We start from the raw sequence: 16,542 nt of genomic DNA on the forward strand, positions 1-16,542 counted from the left end.
ACGAACTCGCGTCCACTGCATCGGCAGGCAGACTCCCAACCACTGCGCCACCAGGGAAGCCCTGACCATATTTTTATGTGCCTATTTCCCGTTCATCAATTGTTTTTGGTAAAGTCTGTTCAAATATTTTGCCCATATTTTACTGGACTTTTTTTCTCTTTCTATTGAGTTCTGAGACTTTATATATTCTAGATACAAGTCTTTTATCAGATATGTGTTTTGCAAACATTTTATCACAGTCTTGGCTTTGTATTTTCATTTTAGTAACAATGGCTTCTGAGGAGAAGTTTTAAATTTGGATGAAGTTCAATTTATCATTTTCTTCTTTTACAGATTATGCTGTTGGGGTCAGAGCTAAGAAATAGTTGACTAAACCAAGGTCATGAAGATTTTCTGTTTTCTTCTGGTGGTTTTGCAGTTTTAGATTTTACATGTAGGTCTAAGATCCATTTTCAGTTAATTTTTATATATCATATGAAGTATGTGTTGAAGATTTCTTTTTTCTCTTTTCTTTTGCATACAGATGTCCAATTGTTCTAACTCTATTGGTTGAAAAAAATCTTATTTTTAGAGAGTGTTTATGACTTTAATCAAACTCCTGTTTCTGTCTGCTAGATTATACTGAGGCCAGATCATTCCGCAATAAGATGCTTTTATTTACCCAGTGTTTCTTCATTCATATTCCCTAAGGCTTTACTTTTTAATACTTTCTTATAAACAAATTTTAGGCTTTTTTGTAATCCCCTAGTTTGAAATGAATTTACTGGATGAGCCTCAGGACTAACTGATATCTTATCTATTTTAAGTTCATCCTATGTACTTATATTTTTGTTAAGTGGCTTCTTGTGGATGACACGTTGTAAATATTTGTTGAATGAATAAGCCATAGAAAAGCCACAGAAAAGAACAATCTTGTTTTCCTATTTTAGAGCCATATTCTATTTCTCTTACTCAGTTTAGCTAAAATTTTGAGTTATCCTGCATTAAAACTACAAACAGTTTGGAAAAGTGTTTTATATTTCTTATATATTCCTATTTGAGTGAATTTTTACTATTAGGATTTGTTACTATTCCAAAGAGAATTAATGTTAATTCTCAGATAAGAGAGAACAGTTAATGATTTATGACAATTACCATGTTAATAAGGTAATAGTTACCTGCTGTGAGTGGGGTAAGGGATGCGCAAAGTCCCAGGAGTTTCTTCCACCAAGGGAAAAAAGTCACTATTCCCTTTTCAAAATGGAAAGCTTTTTATGGTATCTGAACTTTAATAATTTAACAAATTTGAAGTATACTTACTTGAGGTAAATATGAAGAACAGCTGAAAGTTTTTGCCCTTTGTAAAAATATTTAAGTACTTTTATACATCCCTCAAAATTTAAATTGAAAATGGACACATGATCCTTAAATTCCAGCTCATTTCCATTCCTCTCATTTGCATCGGAAATCTTGCTGTCAGCTGAGCCAAAAACAGGGCAGAGGTCTGCAGGCCAGCTTTCTCTGCAAGGCCCTCAGGGCTGTCTGAAAGCCAGCTTTGTGGAACAGTTATGTCCAGACATGGAAAAGAATTGGATCTCCTCTCGTAACCCCATCATGAAGCTCCTTAGACTATTCGCGTGTGATAAAAGGTCCCAGACGTAGCTGACGTTTCCCCAGCTCCTAGCTTCTGCTCTGGGAGTTGCGTGGGTGGTCAGGGACCACCGCTCTCAGGCCTGACTCCCGCATGGGACCCGAGTGGCCCAGGATTTAAGGGAAGTCTGAACAAAAAGAAATGCTGAGGAAACCGGTAAGTGGCCAGGTCCGATCTGCCTAGATCTCAGGTCAACAGCTAGGGTGGGGAAGCGCGGCAGACTTTCTGCGAAGGGCTCGCTCGTCTCCGCCTGAGGCTGGAGCCCTGATTTCCACGGGCTCTTCATGGTTGATGATATTCACGTTCCCATCGGATGCCAAAGGAGCAGAGCTGCCAGTCCTCCCGCTTTAGGAAACGCCCGCAGAGTGTGCAGACGTGCATCTGCGTCTTCCTGGCTGTCTGGCCCTGCTCTGCTCCGTCCCGCACACAACACACACGCGGTACAGCACGCGGCACGGCATACAGCACGCTGTGCCCACCTCTCCCCTCGCCTGGAAGTTCGGAGCCTCTCCCCAAGCCGCTCCGGCCTGGCCTCCCCCGAGCCCCGCCCCGCGCAGAGCCTGTCTGCTGGGCCCCTCTTTGCTTTCCCCAGACTCTGCTCTCCAGCTGGTCAGACTTGCTCCAACCTCACTCACTAAATCTTTCTTTGAAAGAACTTCTGTTCGGCGTCCCTAAAATGTAGGCGCCTGGGTGAGAACAGTGACCAGTGCTGTACCATTAGAGATGGAACAGAGGAAACGGTGCTCAGGAGCCGCCGGAGCAGCTGCAGCTCCAGGTGCCTCTGAGAGCCTGGACCCCAGCACAGCGCTTGGCACACAGGAGCCCTGTGTGCACACATCTGAGGGAGACTGAATGTTCTCAGGCTCCCATCTGGCCCTGGGTCCCTGAAACATGCAGTGGTGCCTCTCTCCCTGTTCCAGGGACTCCCTGGATTCTACTCATGACCTGGAATCCAGGCTTGGGGCTTCCTGAGGCCACCGCTAGACCACTGGCCTTGACCCCGTCCCAGAGGGCTCCGGGACTCCTGGCCGCCCAATGACCAGGGCCCGCACCCCACAGTGAGTGGCGGCCGCCCCTGCAGGCCTCCATTCCTGTCTGGGAGGGTGACTAACTACCCTGCACCCGGATTTAGTCGGACAGTAGACACGGAGACGGTGTGAAGGGACGTCATCACCGTTCCTGCTGAGTCAGAGCACAAAGCAGAACGTCTGCACGGCTGACCCTGGCCAGCTGGACTTGAAGGTCTGCAGCGAGGCCGGGAGGGGGCAGAAGCAGGAACCTGCTTTGCTCCTTCCACCTCTAAGCACAGGCCCCTCCCCACATCTCCAGATTCACACGAGGGAGGTGGCGGCCGCTGACCCCCTGTGCCTGGAGAAGCTCAGCGCCCCAGGACGGGACCCACCTGCTCACCTGCAGGGCTGCCAGGGCCTGGGAGAGGGCGGGGGCGGCCAGGCTCTTGCGTGCGTCCACCAGGATGACCAGCCCCAGCTCCCGCACCTCTTTCCTGGAGAAAGAAAGACAGGACGTGTTAAATCTTGTCCAGAGCGAGCTTCCCTGTCTCTCCACGAGACGCGTCCCCACCGAGATGCTCTTGGCTCTACGAGTTCGGGACTCTTGGCTTGATACACATCCGCCTTCCGCTTCCTGAGGAATCAGCTGCTTCTCAGTTGGAGGTAGGGCAAGCGGGACTCACTGTGGTGGACCAGCAGTGGGGAGGTCTGCTTTCTCTCTCCTGCCCACCGACATCCACGCAGGTGCAGCTCTGGGTGAGTGAAGCAGGGCCTTCATCCAGGAGCCAGAGGTTCCTGGGAGTCTTTGTACTCGTTTGTGTGTTTGGGTTGATGCAGGGCTGCAGAGCATCCCCTGAAACTAAAAATCTCGCCACGTGCTTTTGAAAACCCCGTTGTCTGTATTGTGTGATCAGAAGCTTCAGTTCCAGATTCAATAGGAAAGAATAATAGGCCGGGACAAGTTGGTATATTCATTCTTCAGAACTTTCAGTGTCCCTGGGAACCGCCTTCCACTGTAGCTTCCGGTGTCAGCGAGTGTTCTAACTCAGCTGCCTGTCTGGACGCTGATCTCTAGATGCACACGCAGCAGTGCTGAGCCCGGGCCCTGATGCCTGCTTACACAACGCTGCAGAGCTGCACAGCTTTAGTGCCATGTTCCTGTTCGCCCCCCAGTCAGGTGTGTTCCATTTGGGGTAAAACTGCTAAAGAGCATTTGAAGGGTGTTTCTTGGGGAGGCCAGGTACGAGGACAGAAGTGGGGCTGCGGAGCCCAAGCTGACGCGTCTGGTGCTGGCGGCTCCTCAAGGCCCAGGTGGGAGCAGGCAGGTGGACGCTATGTCTCTGCCCAGGGACTTCTCGGTGCCCACCTGCTTGGCCACACGGGTCCTGGTCAGTGCTGTCAGGAGCTGGGCGAGATGCTGCATTTCGTCGGAGGGTCTCGTGTCCACCCTGCCGGTCAGACCGGAGGCCTCCAGCAGGGACGGCTGGATCTCGCTCTGTCGTCGTGGGCCTCCCTTCTCTGGCGCCCCCGGCCCTGGGGTTTCCCTTCATCTGCCAAGTCAGTCGTGGCCCCAGAGCCCGGCAAGTGGCCTCACCAGGACCACCGGGGCAGTCGTGCTCAGTGACTCACAGGCTCTCCTCTACGACGTCACCCACTTGGCGGCTGGCAGGACAGCCCCGCCCTTCCTGGGGGCTGTTCCCGGGGTCAGACGGCCGCTGGACCCTGGTCCTGAGTGGCTGAGACGGACCCCTTTGCTCATTCCTGCATCCACATTGGTACCAACTGGAACCCCAGAGCAGATCCCCTCCCCTTCTGCCTGCCCCTGCTCTGGATCCCCTGACGCCTCTGCTTCACCCTCACTCCCAGCGGCAGGCAGCCTCCAGGCCCCCCAGTCTGGCCCCTTGGGGTCCCTGATCCACCCCAGGCCGCTGTGCAGACCTGCCTGGATGTCTCGGTCTGCATTTCTGCGGAAGCCTCCGAACTGTCTTCCTGAAGCTGCAGGCCGCTCGGCCTGCCACACGCCATGGTCTTCGGCCCAGGGGGGCCTGCTGTCTTCACAGCGTCTTCCGTCCTCACAAAGTGCCCGACGGCTCCAGGCCTTGTGTGTGCTCTTGCTTCCCCTCTTGTCTGCAAACCCTCTCCCTCCTCCAGGACACAGTATGTCTGGGAAGTCCCTCTCGGCACTGTGGGCTTGTCTCACCATGGGAGCTGCGACAATTCGGGTTCACCTGTGTGTCTCCATCAGGGCAGGAACTTCTGCTGTTCCCTTTTGTATTCCCAGGTAAGTGTGGATGGCAGGATGGATGGGTGGATTCCTGCATGGCGCAGGAGGGTGCATGGATAACAGCCAAGATCCTTTCCGAGTTTAAGGTTCTGTGTATCTAAGAGTTTGACGGTAGTCCTTTCACGAGGCCAACTCATAGGAATGCGGGGCTCCTTGTAACACACCTGCAGGAACCGACGATGAGACTCTCCCGGGCGCTCCTCCCAAAGGTGCGGCATCTCAGGTGCCTCTTCCCAAGAGCTGAGGGCAGTGGCTTCTCCCGGTGCTGCTCTCTATCAGGACGTTCACGGTTACAGCCCTTGTTGGGGAATAACCAGACAAACCTTCGGGCTCCAGAACAAGCTCCCCTAAGTCTTCAGAAACATTCTTCTCCCAGGTCTTCATGTGCAGGTGAGCAGCGGCGCACTGTCTGCACCGTCTGTGGCAAAGTGGAAAAAGCAGGGGTCTGGACGTCCAGCTCAGCCCCGGTCCCACAGACTCCACAGCAGTCTCACTCCTTTCTCTCGGGGGGCCCTGGTCAACCAGGACCTCCCTGCAGTGGTCAAAGGAAAGCTTCTGGTAAATAGAAAATGTCATTATTCTAGGGCTTTGAAGGTGTTTACCTGAGGCTTATAGAGTATGAACTAGTGCAAGGATGAAAGTAATTTTTTTCAGAGTCGTTTCCTTATATTTTGAAATCTCTGCTGAAAGATAAGTTTGAAATCCTAGGCTCAGCGCAGTGAAAGTAGGCCCTGCAGATAACTGCGAGCCTCGCTCTGCGAAGGAGCCTGGGGGATGCGGTATTTTAAGTCCTTTCCTGCCTGTGTGTCCCACACTGACTGTACCCGTGCTACTTCAGAAAAAATTTCAACAGAAAGTCAATACCCCACAAACAAGCATGAGGTCACGGGTGGTCCTGTACCAGGAACGCTCCCACGTCACGCGAGGGCACACCAGGTAGCATGTTCCCACACGTGCGCACACGTGGCCATGAGTCACCCAGCACGCTCTCACGTGAGGTCATGTGACTTCACTCTAGGGACTGCAGAGAGATTATTTCTAGCCCCTCTAGCACACCCACGAGACATCCCTCCATCACGGCACACTACCGACTCCAGCCAAGGGCAGGGCTGGGACTCGGGGCCGGGATTCAAACCTGGGCCGTTGACCTTAGGACTGAGCCCTGGGGCTACGTCCACCCGGCACCGTGGAGGCTCTTGGTCTGATGGCCGTGAGGGAGCCCGAAGCCCGTCTGCACCTGTTGGGGGTTAGGGGCCCCAAACAATGCGCGTGACTCCGGTTCTCCATCCGCCCCCATCTCTGTCCTTGGTCCGTGGAGAGCCCTGGGGAGGGTCACCCAAGCGTGTCTGCTTCCTTGTGTAGGGCGCAGGAGGCAAGGTCCCCTGGAATTCCACACCAGGAAGGTGCGGCTCTGGAGGGGCTGGTGCACTTTCTTCCTGGCGCGTGTGCTGCTGGTTGCCCGGAGGCCCAGCGATGCCACAAGGCCTAGTTCGTGGTCAGTCTTTCCTGCTTTCTGGCACCAGGTACCTCCTATTTGTACAATTTCTTCACCCGGTTATACTAAATATTCTGTTTCTATCAGCTCGTGTCTTTAATCAAGGTCACTTCAAATCTTTTTTAGAAAGACGTGGAGCATAAAACATGTAGACAAATAATGCTTAAAGCCAGTACTGCACAAGGAAGAGCAACGCAGAACTCAGGCCTGCATTCGGAGGACAGGGGTCCAGGTGCACGGGAGGGACGGGGTGCGTGGGGGGCGGCACGTGAGAGCCCGGCACGAGGGCCCGGAAGGAGGGGGAGGTGGGAGACGGGACCTGCCGCAGTGACGCGCCAGACGGCAGAGCCCGGGAGCCACCCGAGATTACACCTCAGCTGGGTTTATCCTCAAAGGGTCTGAAAACTGGAGGCTGGCTCAGTCCCACCTGGGGATGGTGTGGAGGTACTTCAGCAGACGGGTTAGCTCGGCACTGGACATGTGTTCGCTGGACCAGAGTGGGCCCCTTGTACAGACCTGCACCACCGCTCTTCCCTGACGGTCTCGGGTTCCTGCAGAAACAGAGGTGCTGGAGGAGGTCACTGAGAGGATGTGACCGCTAGCCGACCCCCGAGCTGGACCCAGGCCCCTGTGCTCCTCCGCCCTCCTCGTTCCCGGAACCTGCCTCAAGACGCACCTTGGAGATAACGGTGTGGCATCGAGACCGACTGGAGAGTAACATGACTGAGCCCAGTTAAGGCCTCCCTCCAGGTGAACTTTAAGACTCTGGTGGGCGGGGCGGAGATCTTGAGGCCGCCCATACAAGCCTAGTGTACAAGTTACCTGCCACCTGCCAATGTGGAGCGTGGCCTCTTTCTTCGGTCTCTCTCTGCCCTCTGTGGGCAATTCCAGATTCCACCCGGGAAGGTCCCAGAGGCTGTGAACTAACAAGGGGCCATCGTGAAAGGGGGCAGCCCCCACAGGGACACCCGCGGCTTCAAGCTCGAGGAGATGGAGCCAGGATCTGCAAACACTATTTGAGTTACCGGCTTAGATGTGAGATCTGCTGGGAGGGTAGAGCCCGGCATTCACCTGGGCAGATGACAGCCAAGCTCACCTGGGAGGGTGAGGCCCACTGCCATGCTCTGACTGTTTGTAACCCCCCAAATTCATATGCTGAAATCTTAATACCTGATTTGATGGAATTTGGAAGTGAGGCCTGTGGGAGGGGCTTTGGTCCTGAGGGTGGAGCCCACATGAATGGGATTAATGCCCTTATAAAAGAGACCCCTTGCCCACCTGCCATGTGAGGACACGGTGAAAAGGTGCTGACTGTGAACCAGGAAGGGGCCCTCACCGGCACCCACCACGCTGCGCCTTGACCGTGGACATCCAGCCTCTAGGGCCGTGGTAAGTGAAGTTGTGTTGTTAAGAAGCCGCTGGCCTGTGGTGTGTTGTTAGCAAGACAGCCATGCTCACCTGGGAGGGTGACCGCCCCGGACTGCAGCAGCTCCTGGTTGAGTTCCAGCTCCTGCCTGGGCGCCCGGCTGGGCAGGTCTCCTGTGCCAGGTGCCCACGCTTCACCCTCGGGGCACAGCGGCTCAGCAAGCAGGTCCGAACACCGGCTGGGGCTGCTTCCTCGGAAGCTGCTGCCCTCTGCAGAGACATCAGCTGCACAAAGCAAAGAGACCTGGTCAACGATAACGTGCTTCTCTGGCCTGAAGGCAGCTACAAATGCAAGGAGAAAACAGGAGACCTGTGAACTTGTCCCATTTCTGGTGGGAAAGGTCAGTGAGCACATCTGCAGGTCAGGCTTTTCCTGAGGAGTAATGAATAAATCACATAACTAAACGGGTTCTCAGATCCTGACAACCAGAAAACACCCAAGGGAGAAACATTTTATACCGAATGATGTCACGGATCGTGACCGCAACCTCCTGCATCACCCCAGAGATTGAGGCCTCGAGCTCACACATAACCTCAGAGGGGGCGTCCTCACCCTCCACGCTGTGTAAAAGAAGGGATTCTCCCTCGGCCATCATGTCAGAAGGGGGCCTCGCTTTCACTCGTCCCCTCAGAGAAAGGGTCCTTGCTTCATACATCAACTCAGAGAGGAGGCTTCACCCTCACACATCCGCTCAGTGAGAGGAGCCTCGACCTCAGGAATCACCTCAGACAGGTGGTCGCTGCCTCACACGCCTCTCCAGAGGGAGGCACCACCCTCATGCATCTCCTCAGTGTGGGGGTCTGGCCATATACATGCCTCAGAGAGAGCTTCCTCGCCTCACACACCTCTTGAGAAACGGGATCTTCACGCACGTATCACCTCTGAGACGGGGGCCTCATCCTCCAAACACACCACTTCAATGAGAAAGGTTTCTTTTCGCCCTCACACATCTCCTCAGAGAGTGGGTCCTCGAGTCACTTGTCACAAAAGAGAATGGGGCCTTGCCCTCCAGTGTCACCTCATAGAGGGGTGCCTGGACCTCAAGAATCACCTCAGAGAGGGGGGGTTGCACCCTCACACAACATGTCAGAGAGGGGTTCCTCATCCTTAAGAATGATCTCAGAGAGGGTGTTTCACCCTCACAAATCTCCTCAGACAAGTTCTCACCTCACACATCTGCTAAGACACAGGGTCCTCGCTGTCACACGTCACCTCAGAGAGGGGGGCCTTGTCCTCATGCATCATTGCGACTCCTTTTTGAGCATCACCTCAGGGAGAAGGGGCCACGTCCACCAGCATCACTCAGAGAGTGGGTTCCTGGCCCTCACACATCACCTCAGAGAGGGGGGCCTCACCCTCACACGTCACCTCAGAGAGGGGGGCCCCCTCCTTGAGAATCACCTCAGAGAGGGGGGCTTCACCCTCACACGTCACCTCAGAAGAGGGGGGCCCCCTCCTTGAGAATCACCTCAGAGAGGGGGGCTTCACCCTCACACGTCACCTCGGAGAGGGGGGCTTCACCCTCACACGTCACCTCAGAGAGGGGGGCTTCACCCTCACACATCACCTCAGAGAGGGGGGCCTCACCCTCACACGTCACCTCAGAGAGGGGGGCCCCCTCCTTGAGAATCACCTCAGAGAGGGGGGCTTCACCCTCACACGTCACCTCGGAGAGGGGGGCTTCACCCTCACACGTCACCTCAGAGAGGGGGGGCCTCCTTTTTGAGCACCACCTCAGAGAAAGTGGGGCCTCAGCCTCACACATCTCCTCAGAGATGGGTCCTCGCTCTCGTGCATCTCCTCAGAGAGGGGGGCTTCACTCTCACACAAATGCGACCTTATTTGGAAAAGGCTCTTTGCAGAAGTGAACTAGTGAAGTTTAGGGTGGGCCCTAAATTGAATGATAGGTGTCTTTACAAGAGAAAGGAGAGGGAGCTTGGAGGCACAGTGAGACACAGGGTGAAGGGCAATGAATTTGGCCAAGGGATGCCTGGGGCTCCAGTAGCCAGAAGAGGCAGGAAGGACCCTCCCCTGGAGCCTCTGGAGAGAGTGGGACCCTGGGACACCTTGATCTTGGACTTTAGGACCAGAACCGTGAGGATAATTTTCTGTTGTTCAGAGCCACGAAGTCTGTGGTACCTTGCTGTGGCAGCCCCGGAAATGAATACATGTAAGCATTTTCAACAGTTGATACGGACATGGAGACAGGCTTCTACTGAATCAAGTGACCAGACCAATTGTCACAGGTGGGAGAGGGGAGGAGGAGGAGGGGAGTGGGGGGGGGAGGAGTGGGGGGGGAGAGTGGGGGGGGGAGAGTGGGGGGGAGGAGAGTGGGGGAGGGGAGTGTGTGGGGGAGGGGAGGGGGAGGGGAGCGGGGGTGGACATTTACCTTCCTCTCCTGTGCAGCTGGGACTCTCCACTGTGCCTGGACAGCTGGAGCCTGTGGTTCTGGTCCCCACAGCTTGTCCTCCCAGGAGACCCCCAGGCCTGGTGCTGGCTAAGTGCTGGGAGGCCCGCCAGGTGTCACCTCGGGAGCTTCTGAGGGACCTATCCCAGGATCGAGACCTCCTGGGAAGGGTCCTCCCTGCAGCTCCTGGACCATTCTCTTGTCTCGGGATCTCCTGGGGGTCTCCCGCAGGGCCAGGGATCTCTTTCTGGGTAAGACTGGCCACTGCCCCGGCCCCCCTGGCCCTGCGGCCGTGGGTCTGGGAGCCACAGGCCTCATCCCCGATGGATTCCTCAGAGCTGGAGCCCAGGGGCATAGGGTTCTGCAGGGCCTCCATGTAGGACTTCCTGAACCAGCGTCTGGCCTCCACACTGGCTGGGGTTCTGGGCGGCCGCCTCCTAGAGCTCGGGCTGCCCCCCTCTGCGTGGAAGGCGAGGGCCTTGGAGCCGTCCTTCTTGTCCATGGGGTCCAGCCTCCCTCCTGGTCCTTCAGGGCTCTCAGGACACTCCCAGGGGTCCTGCTCTGAGGGGCCAACACCCCTGAGGCCTCCACTGGGACTCCCGGACAGGGTCCCGGGGCTTTCGCACTCAGCCCTTCTTGGGGAAGGAAGACGGCGGGGCTGGTTACTGTTGGGATGCCCACCGCAGTGGGGCAGGGTTGGGGTGTGCTTGGAAGGTGTGCCTCCCTGGGGAGCGGGGCTGGCCACGGTTGGCGCCGGGGCTGGAGCCTCCGAGGTGCTGTCGGGTGGTGGCTGCTGAGGACCAGGACCGCTGGGGCAGCTGGGCAGGTTGGTTCCGGTGGTGGGGACAAAGACAGGGTCTGTGACGTTGTTCCAGGGGGTGCGGTAGACCACCGAGCCCAAGGTCAGCAAGCAGTTTTGCAAGGGGACACCGTTCTGCTCCCCGTTCACCAGTTCCAGGAACTCTCCCGTGAAGACACAGCCGTACATGGTCTCAGGGACAATGACTTCCTCCGAGCCTTGTCCAAGCCGGGAAAGGCGTTTCAAGACCAGTCTGGCGGGCTGCCTCCCCGCCGCCACAGTGATCTGCAGGTAGAAGTCCCCAGGCCTGAGCCTGACTCCGCGCAGGGGCGCCAGCTGCACCACCACCTTCTCGTGGATGCACAGCGGCCACCCTTCGTGCAGGAAGAGGAGGCCTGCGTACCTGGCCTGGGACAAGAGAGGGATGCAGGGAGATTAGCGGCTGACGTGGAATCTGTCAGAGCCCCTGGCCTCTGTCCAGCAGGATGGTGGGCGACTGGGCCTCCCAGCACCCCAGAACAACAAAGGGATCAGGACTGAAGACAGGGCGTTAGAAACGCATTTGTACTGCTCTTCCTGGGTGGCTGGGGGAGGCGGGCAGCTGGGGATGGGGAGACACCGCAGGCACAGTCTCAACCCCAGGGGCTGTGGGGCGAGCCGCTCCCAGGGCCGGCCCCACCTGGGCAGGGCTGGGCTTTCACCCTCTCGCCCCTGCAGCCCTTGGTCTAAGCTCGCGGCACCCACGGGCAGCCCCCAGCCTCTGGAACTGCAGGGTGGGGACCATGGTGAGAGGGCACGGATCTAGGGCCCCGATCTAGGGCCCCCACATCACGCCAGCTCCCACCCACAGCAGCCGTCCTTTCTGCTTATTTGAAGGGGTCACTGGAGTTTGCAACCAAGCTGTCAATGATGGGGTGAGTCCTTAACCACCTCTTTGAGAAGAACTTGCTCTAGAAAAAAGGTTTCGACTTCAGGATGGATGAGCCAGTGTCTCCGTGGGGCAGGAGGGTGTCAGGCTGTTAGGGAACAGCGGTGGGACGCCCACCTGCCAGAGCTGCAGACACAGGTTCTGAAACGGGATCACAGTCTCCTGTTTGGGTTTAGTTCCAGCATTTTTTTTTTGCAGCTTTCCCTACTCCAGCGCTGACTTACTGCACAAACCCTAATTAAATAATACAGAAAATGAAAAAGAAGAGAGGGCTTCCCTGGTGGCACAGTGGTTGAGAGTCCGCCTGCCGATGCAGGGGACGCGGGTTCATGCCCCGGTCCGGGAAGACCCCACATGCCGCGGAGCGGCTGGGCCCGTGAGCCATGTCCGCTGGGCCTGCATGTCCGGAGCCTGTGCTCCGCAACGGGAGAGGCCACAACAGTGAGAGGCCCGCGTACTGCAAAAAAAAAAAAAAAAACTCATCCTAATATACCTCTAGAGACTTTTAACTTTTCTGTGCCCTTATCCACTGTTTATTATTATTAGTTATTTAAACTGCAATAGTAATGTAGACAGAATTTGGTATTCTTGTCAGCAGTCACCCTAAGCGAGCACTTCTGTTACTCAGTTACCATCCTGATGGCTACTTAACGATCCTCTATTGTCAGAACCAACAGTGCTTCTGTGGATTTCTATTGTAAATTAAAAATGCAAGGAACTTGTTCATGATATCATTTTCATGATATTCTTTTAAATTATCATTTTCTGGGATTAGGATTACAGGATCAAAGGCTATGAATGTCTTTTATGATTCTTGACAGTATGACCAATTTGTCATCAAGAGACATACTGTCAGCAGTGGGGTATCACAGTAAGGTATCACCGTGCCCACTGATTAGCAGCGTAAGGCTTTACATCAAGAAACTGTTTCCTGAATTAACACGTATGCTGTGGAATATTGTTGTTTTAATTCACATCACGTGACTGTGAAGCCAACGGTTTCCTGATGCTTGTTTTCTGTGAATTCTCATGTACTTTTGCTCTTTCTATGAATCGTGGTCCTATTTTTGCCTTAGTTACTGCGAGATTTAAAAAAAACATTTAACAGACAGTAATTTTTTTGCCCTCATCGTTAGCGGACACGTATCCACCACAGTTCTGAAAGGCAAACTCTCTACAGTTTTGATTGTAAATCTTTCTACTCCTCTGGAATCCAAATTCAACAGATGCTATAAATATAGTCATGTTCTGAATAGTTCCAGTTCTGAGAAAACTCCAGGTTGAAAAGGAGCTTTCTTTCTCCCATTTCAACGCCTTCTCTAAATGGTTGTTTGAGACTTCCCTGGCGGTCCAGTGGTTAGGGCTCCATGCTCTCACTGCTGAGGGCCCGGGTTCAGTCCCTGATCAGGGAACTAAGATCCTACAAGCCGGGCGGTGCAACCAAAAAAAAAAAACCCAAAAAGAACCCAAAACAAATCAAAAAAAGGTTGTTTGAGGTGTTTCAAGGAAGAGGTGTTAGAACCAAAGCTTTTTTATTCAGAAGGAGGTGGGTGGGCTTCACTGTTTAAGAGCTACAGTTCAGCTGCTAAAAACAAGTGCAGACTCTTTCTTTATAAGGAGCTTTCACAAAGCGGTTCAGGAACCTGCATGTCACAAGATCACAGCAGGTTTTCAATCATCATAGACGCATCACATCAGTTATTACAATATTCCAAAAATCTCAGCATTCCTTTCCCGCTTGGGTGACTAAAACCAAAACAAAACACAACTTTTCTGGTCCCTTGGAAAAGCCAGAACAGGGGCTTGGCTGTGGATTAAATGTGAAAACTACTGCTGAGCTTCCCTGGGCCCTTGACAGCTTCACACACTGCTGCTCCGTGCAGACCATCCACTGTCCAGGCTGTCCTGGGCAAGGGGGCAGGCGACCTTCCTGGGCCTGACTGGGCACAGCGGGACGAGCTTCCCTCTGCGTGTGTCCATGGAACACTGTCCCAACTATCTGCCTGTTGGGGTCCTGTCTCCCTGACCCTGTGGCAGAGGATGGTGCCCAGGTGGTCCGCTCAACAACGTATTACCAGGCTCCAGAAGCACCTGAACATATTTGTTCAAATTTCAGGAAGACTGACCAGCCTCCCAGATGGTGACTAGGTGTTCTTCAACGTGCCCTTGGCCTGAGCTCTGTGCATGGGGTCTGGCTGCCACATGCAACTTGCTGCCTCCTCAGTGTCTGTATGTTTCAGCCAGGGCTGAGAATTACACACCCAGGTCCGGAGCAGTCAGTTAAAGCTGCCATAGGCTACAACATCACCTTTTATCTCCAACTTTTTAAGGTTTCCTTTCTATCTTGCTAATTGGGGATGTTTCCAAAGTGAAGAAAGTAGAACAAGCAGAACTGCCCTGTATCCACACTCACGGGCCTTCAACAGCACAACACGCTGAGGTCACTGCATGTCCTCTTGCGCTTGTTTTATTTATTTATTTGTGGCTGCATTGGGTCTTCCTTGCTGCGTGTGGGCTTTCTCTAGTTGCGGCGAGCAGACTCCTCGTTGCGGTGGCTTCTCTTGTTGCGGAGCACGGGCTCTAGGCACATGGGCTTCAGTAGTTGTGGCACGTGGGCTCAGTAGTTGTGGCTCGCAGGCTCTAGAGCGCAGGCTCAGAAGTTGCGGCGCACAGGCTTAGCCACTCCGCGGCATGTGGGATATTCCCAGACCAGGGCTTGAACCCGTGTCCCCTGCATTGGCAGTTGGATTCTTAACCACTGCGCCACCAGGGAAGTCCCTTGTGCTTGTTTTTAAAATGTATGTTAAAAAACACAGGTATAAAAGAAACTTACAACCTTTTTTTGGCTTAATATTATATCACAATCTGTGTATACTAATCCATCAAATTTATACATTATTGATTTAACCTTTCTCCTAAAATGTATACCTGTTTTTTACTATTATAAGTAACATTGCAACACATATTATTGGGAATGAGTCTGGACCTGCATTTTATTTATTTATTTTGTTTGTTTGTTTGTTTTTTTTTGCAGTACACGGGCCTCTCACTGCTGTGGCCTCTCCCATTGCGGAGCACAGGCTCCGGACGCGCAGGCCCAGCGGCCATGGCTCACGGGCCCAGCCGCTCCGCGGCATGTGGGATCTTCCCGGACTGGGGCACGAACCCGTGTCCCCTGCGTGGCAGGCGGACTCTCAACCACTGCGCCACCAGGGAAGCCCTGGACCTGCTTTTAGATCACTTGCTGTGGCTAAACTTTCTGAGTCAAATTGTGCATGACAATTTAAAGATTCTGCATTCATTAAAACAACTGCTTTCCAGAGAGGTCATCTCAATTTTCACCATGATGAGAAGAGCGTCACCTTGTCTATCGTACTGAACTCTCTCTGCTCTGAATACTAACCTGTCTATTTTTCTGCTCATTAGTAAGCAAAAATTTGTGTCTTGTCATTTGCTTTGCATTTCTCAGACCACATGGTATGTCTGTTTTGATTCTTTTACTTTCAGTCTTTGGATTGTCTTTGCATTTAAAGGGCAATTCTTATAACTAGCATTTAGTTGGTCTTGCCTTTTTTCCAGTCTGACAATCTCTGTATTTTAGTTGGAATGTTAAATTCACTTAATGACATTTAATATAATTATTGACATGGCTGGATTAAATCTATCATCTTGGCATAAAATTTCTATTTGCCCTACCTTTGTACCTTTGTTCTTCCTTTTATCTCCTCTTCTATTTTTTAGATTCCATTTATTTCCTCTATTGAACTTTTAGTTATACCTATCTGTGTTATTTTTAGTGGTTGTTCTCAATATTACGATATGCATCTTTAACTTATCACAGTCTATCTTAAAGCAATAGTTTATTATTTTAAAACAATGTAAGAACCTTACAGCAGTAAGGTAAAATAATGACGTTTCCAGATAAATAAAAGAGTAGACTAGCACAGATGCTATGCAAGAAATGCTAAAGCTATAATTTCAAATTTATAACTTTAGCATTATAAAGCTATAATGCTAAATGCTATAATTCGATTTACTCCCTTCCGCAGTTTGTGCTTTTGCTGTCATATGTCTTATTGCTACATTTGTTATAAATCCCACAATATATTGCTTTAAGTGGTCAGTAATTTTTTGTGTGTGTGTGTGGTCGCTAATTTTTAAAAGAAATTCACACTTACAAATTTAACCTTTCTTTGTGCTCATTTTTCTGTAGATCTGAGCTTCTGCCTGATACCATATCCCTTCAGACTCTAGACCTCCCTTTAGCATTTCTTGCATAGCATCTGTGCTAGTCTACTCTTTTATTTATCTGGAAATGTCATTACTTTATCTTCCTGTTGAGAGAGATTTTTTGCTGTATATAGAATTTTAAGTTGACTTTTCTTCCTTTAACTTTTTAAAGATATTTTTCCATTGTCTTCTGAAGTCCAATGCTTCTGATAAAAAGCCACCATCATTCTTATCGCTGCCCCTGTATGTTAAGATTTCCCCTTGATGATGGGTTTTCAGCATTTAATTACAATGTGTCTAAGTGTTGTTCTGTTGGTATTTAACCTGCTCCGG

The 16,542-nt window shown here is 52.5% G+C and overlaps 1 protein-coding gene across 8 annotated transcripts in view; it reads right to left on the minus strand.

Annotated features, from left to right (window-relative positions):
- Positions 1-16,542, minus strand: part of PLEKHG4B (pleckstrin homology and RhoGEF domain containing G4B) — a 59,125-nt gene that overhangs the window by 15,389 nt on the left and 27,194 nt on the right. For all 8 annotated transcript variants that reach the window (XR_007476148.1, XR_007476147.1, XR_007476150.1 and 5 more), the window contains 4 exons: positions 10,235-11,459; positions 7,878-8,069; positions 6,847-6,970; positions 3,041-3,134 (listed from right to left, as the gene is read on the minus strand). Coding sequence is in view for 4 of the 8 variants with exons in the window: in XM_049707085.1 (XP_049563042.1) it covers positions 3,041-3,134; positions 6,847-6,970; positions 7,878-8,069; positions 10,235-11,459 (1,635 nt within the window). In the remaining 4 variants the exon portion in view is untranslated. The remainder of the gene's footprint in view (positions 1-3,040; positions 3,135-6,846; positions 6,971-7,877; positions 8,070-10,234; positions 11,460-16,542) is intronic.

The sequence above is a fragment of the Orcinus orca genome, chromosome 3 (genome assembly GCF_937001465.1).
Source record: "Orcinus orca chromosome 3, mOrcOrc1.1, whole genome shotgun sequence".
Lineage (NCBI taxonomy): Eukaryota > Metazoa > Chordata > Mammalia > Artiodactyla > Delphinidae > Orcinus > Orcinus orca.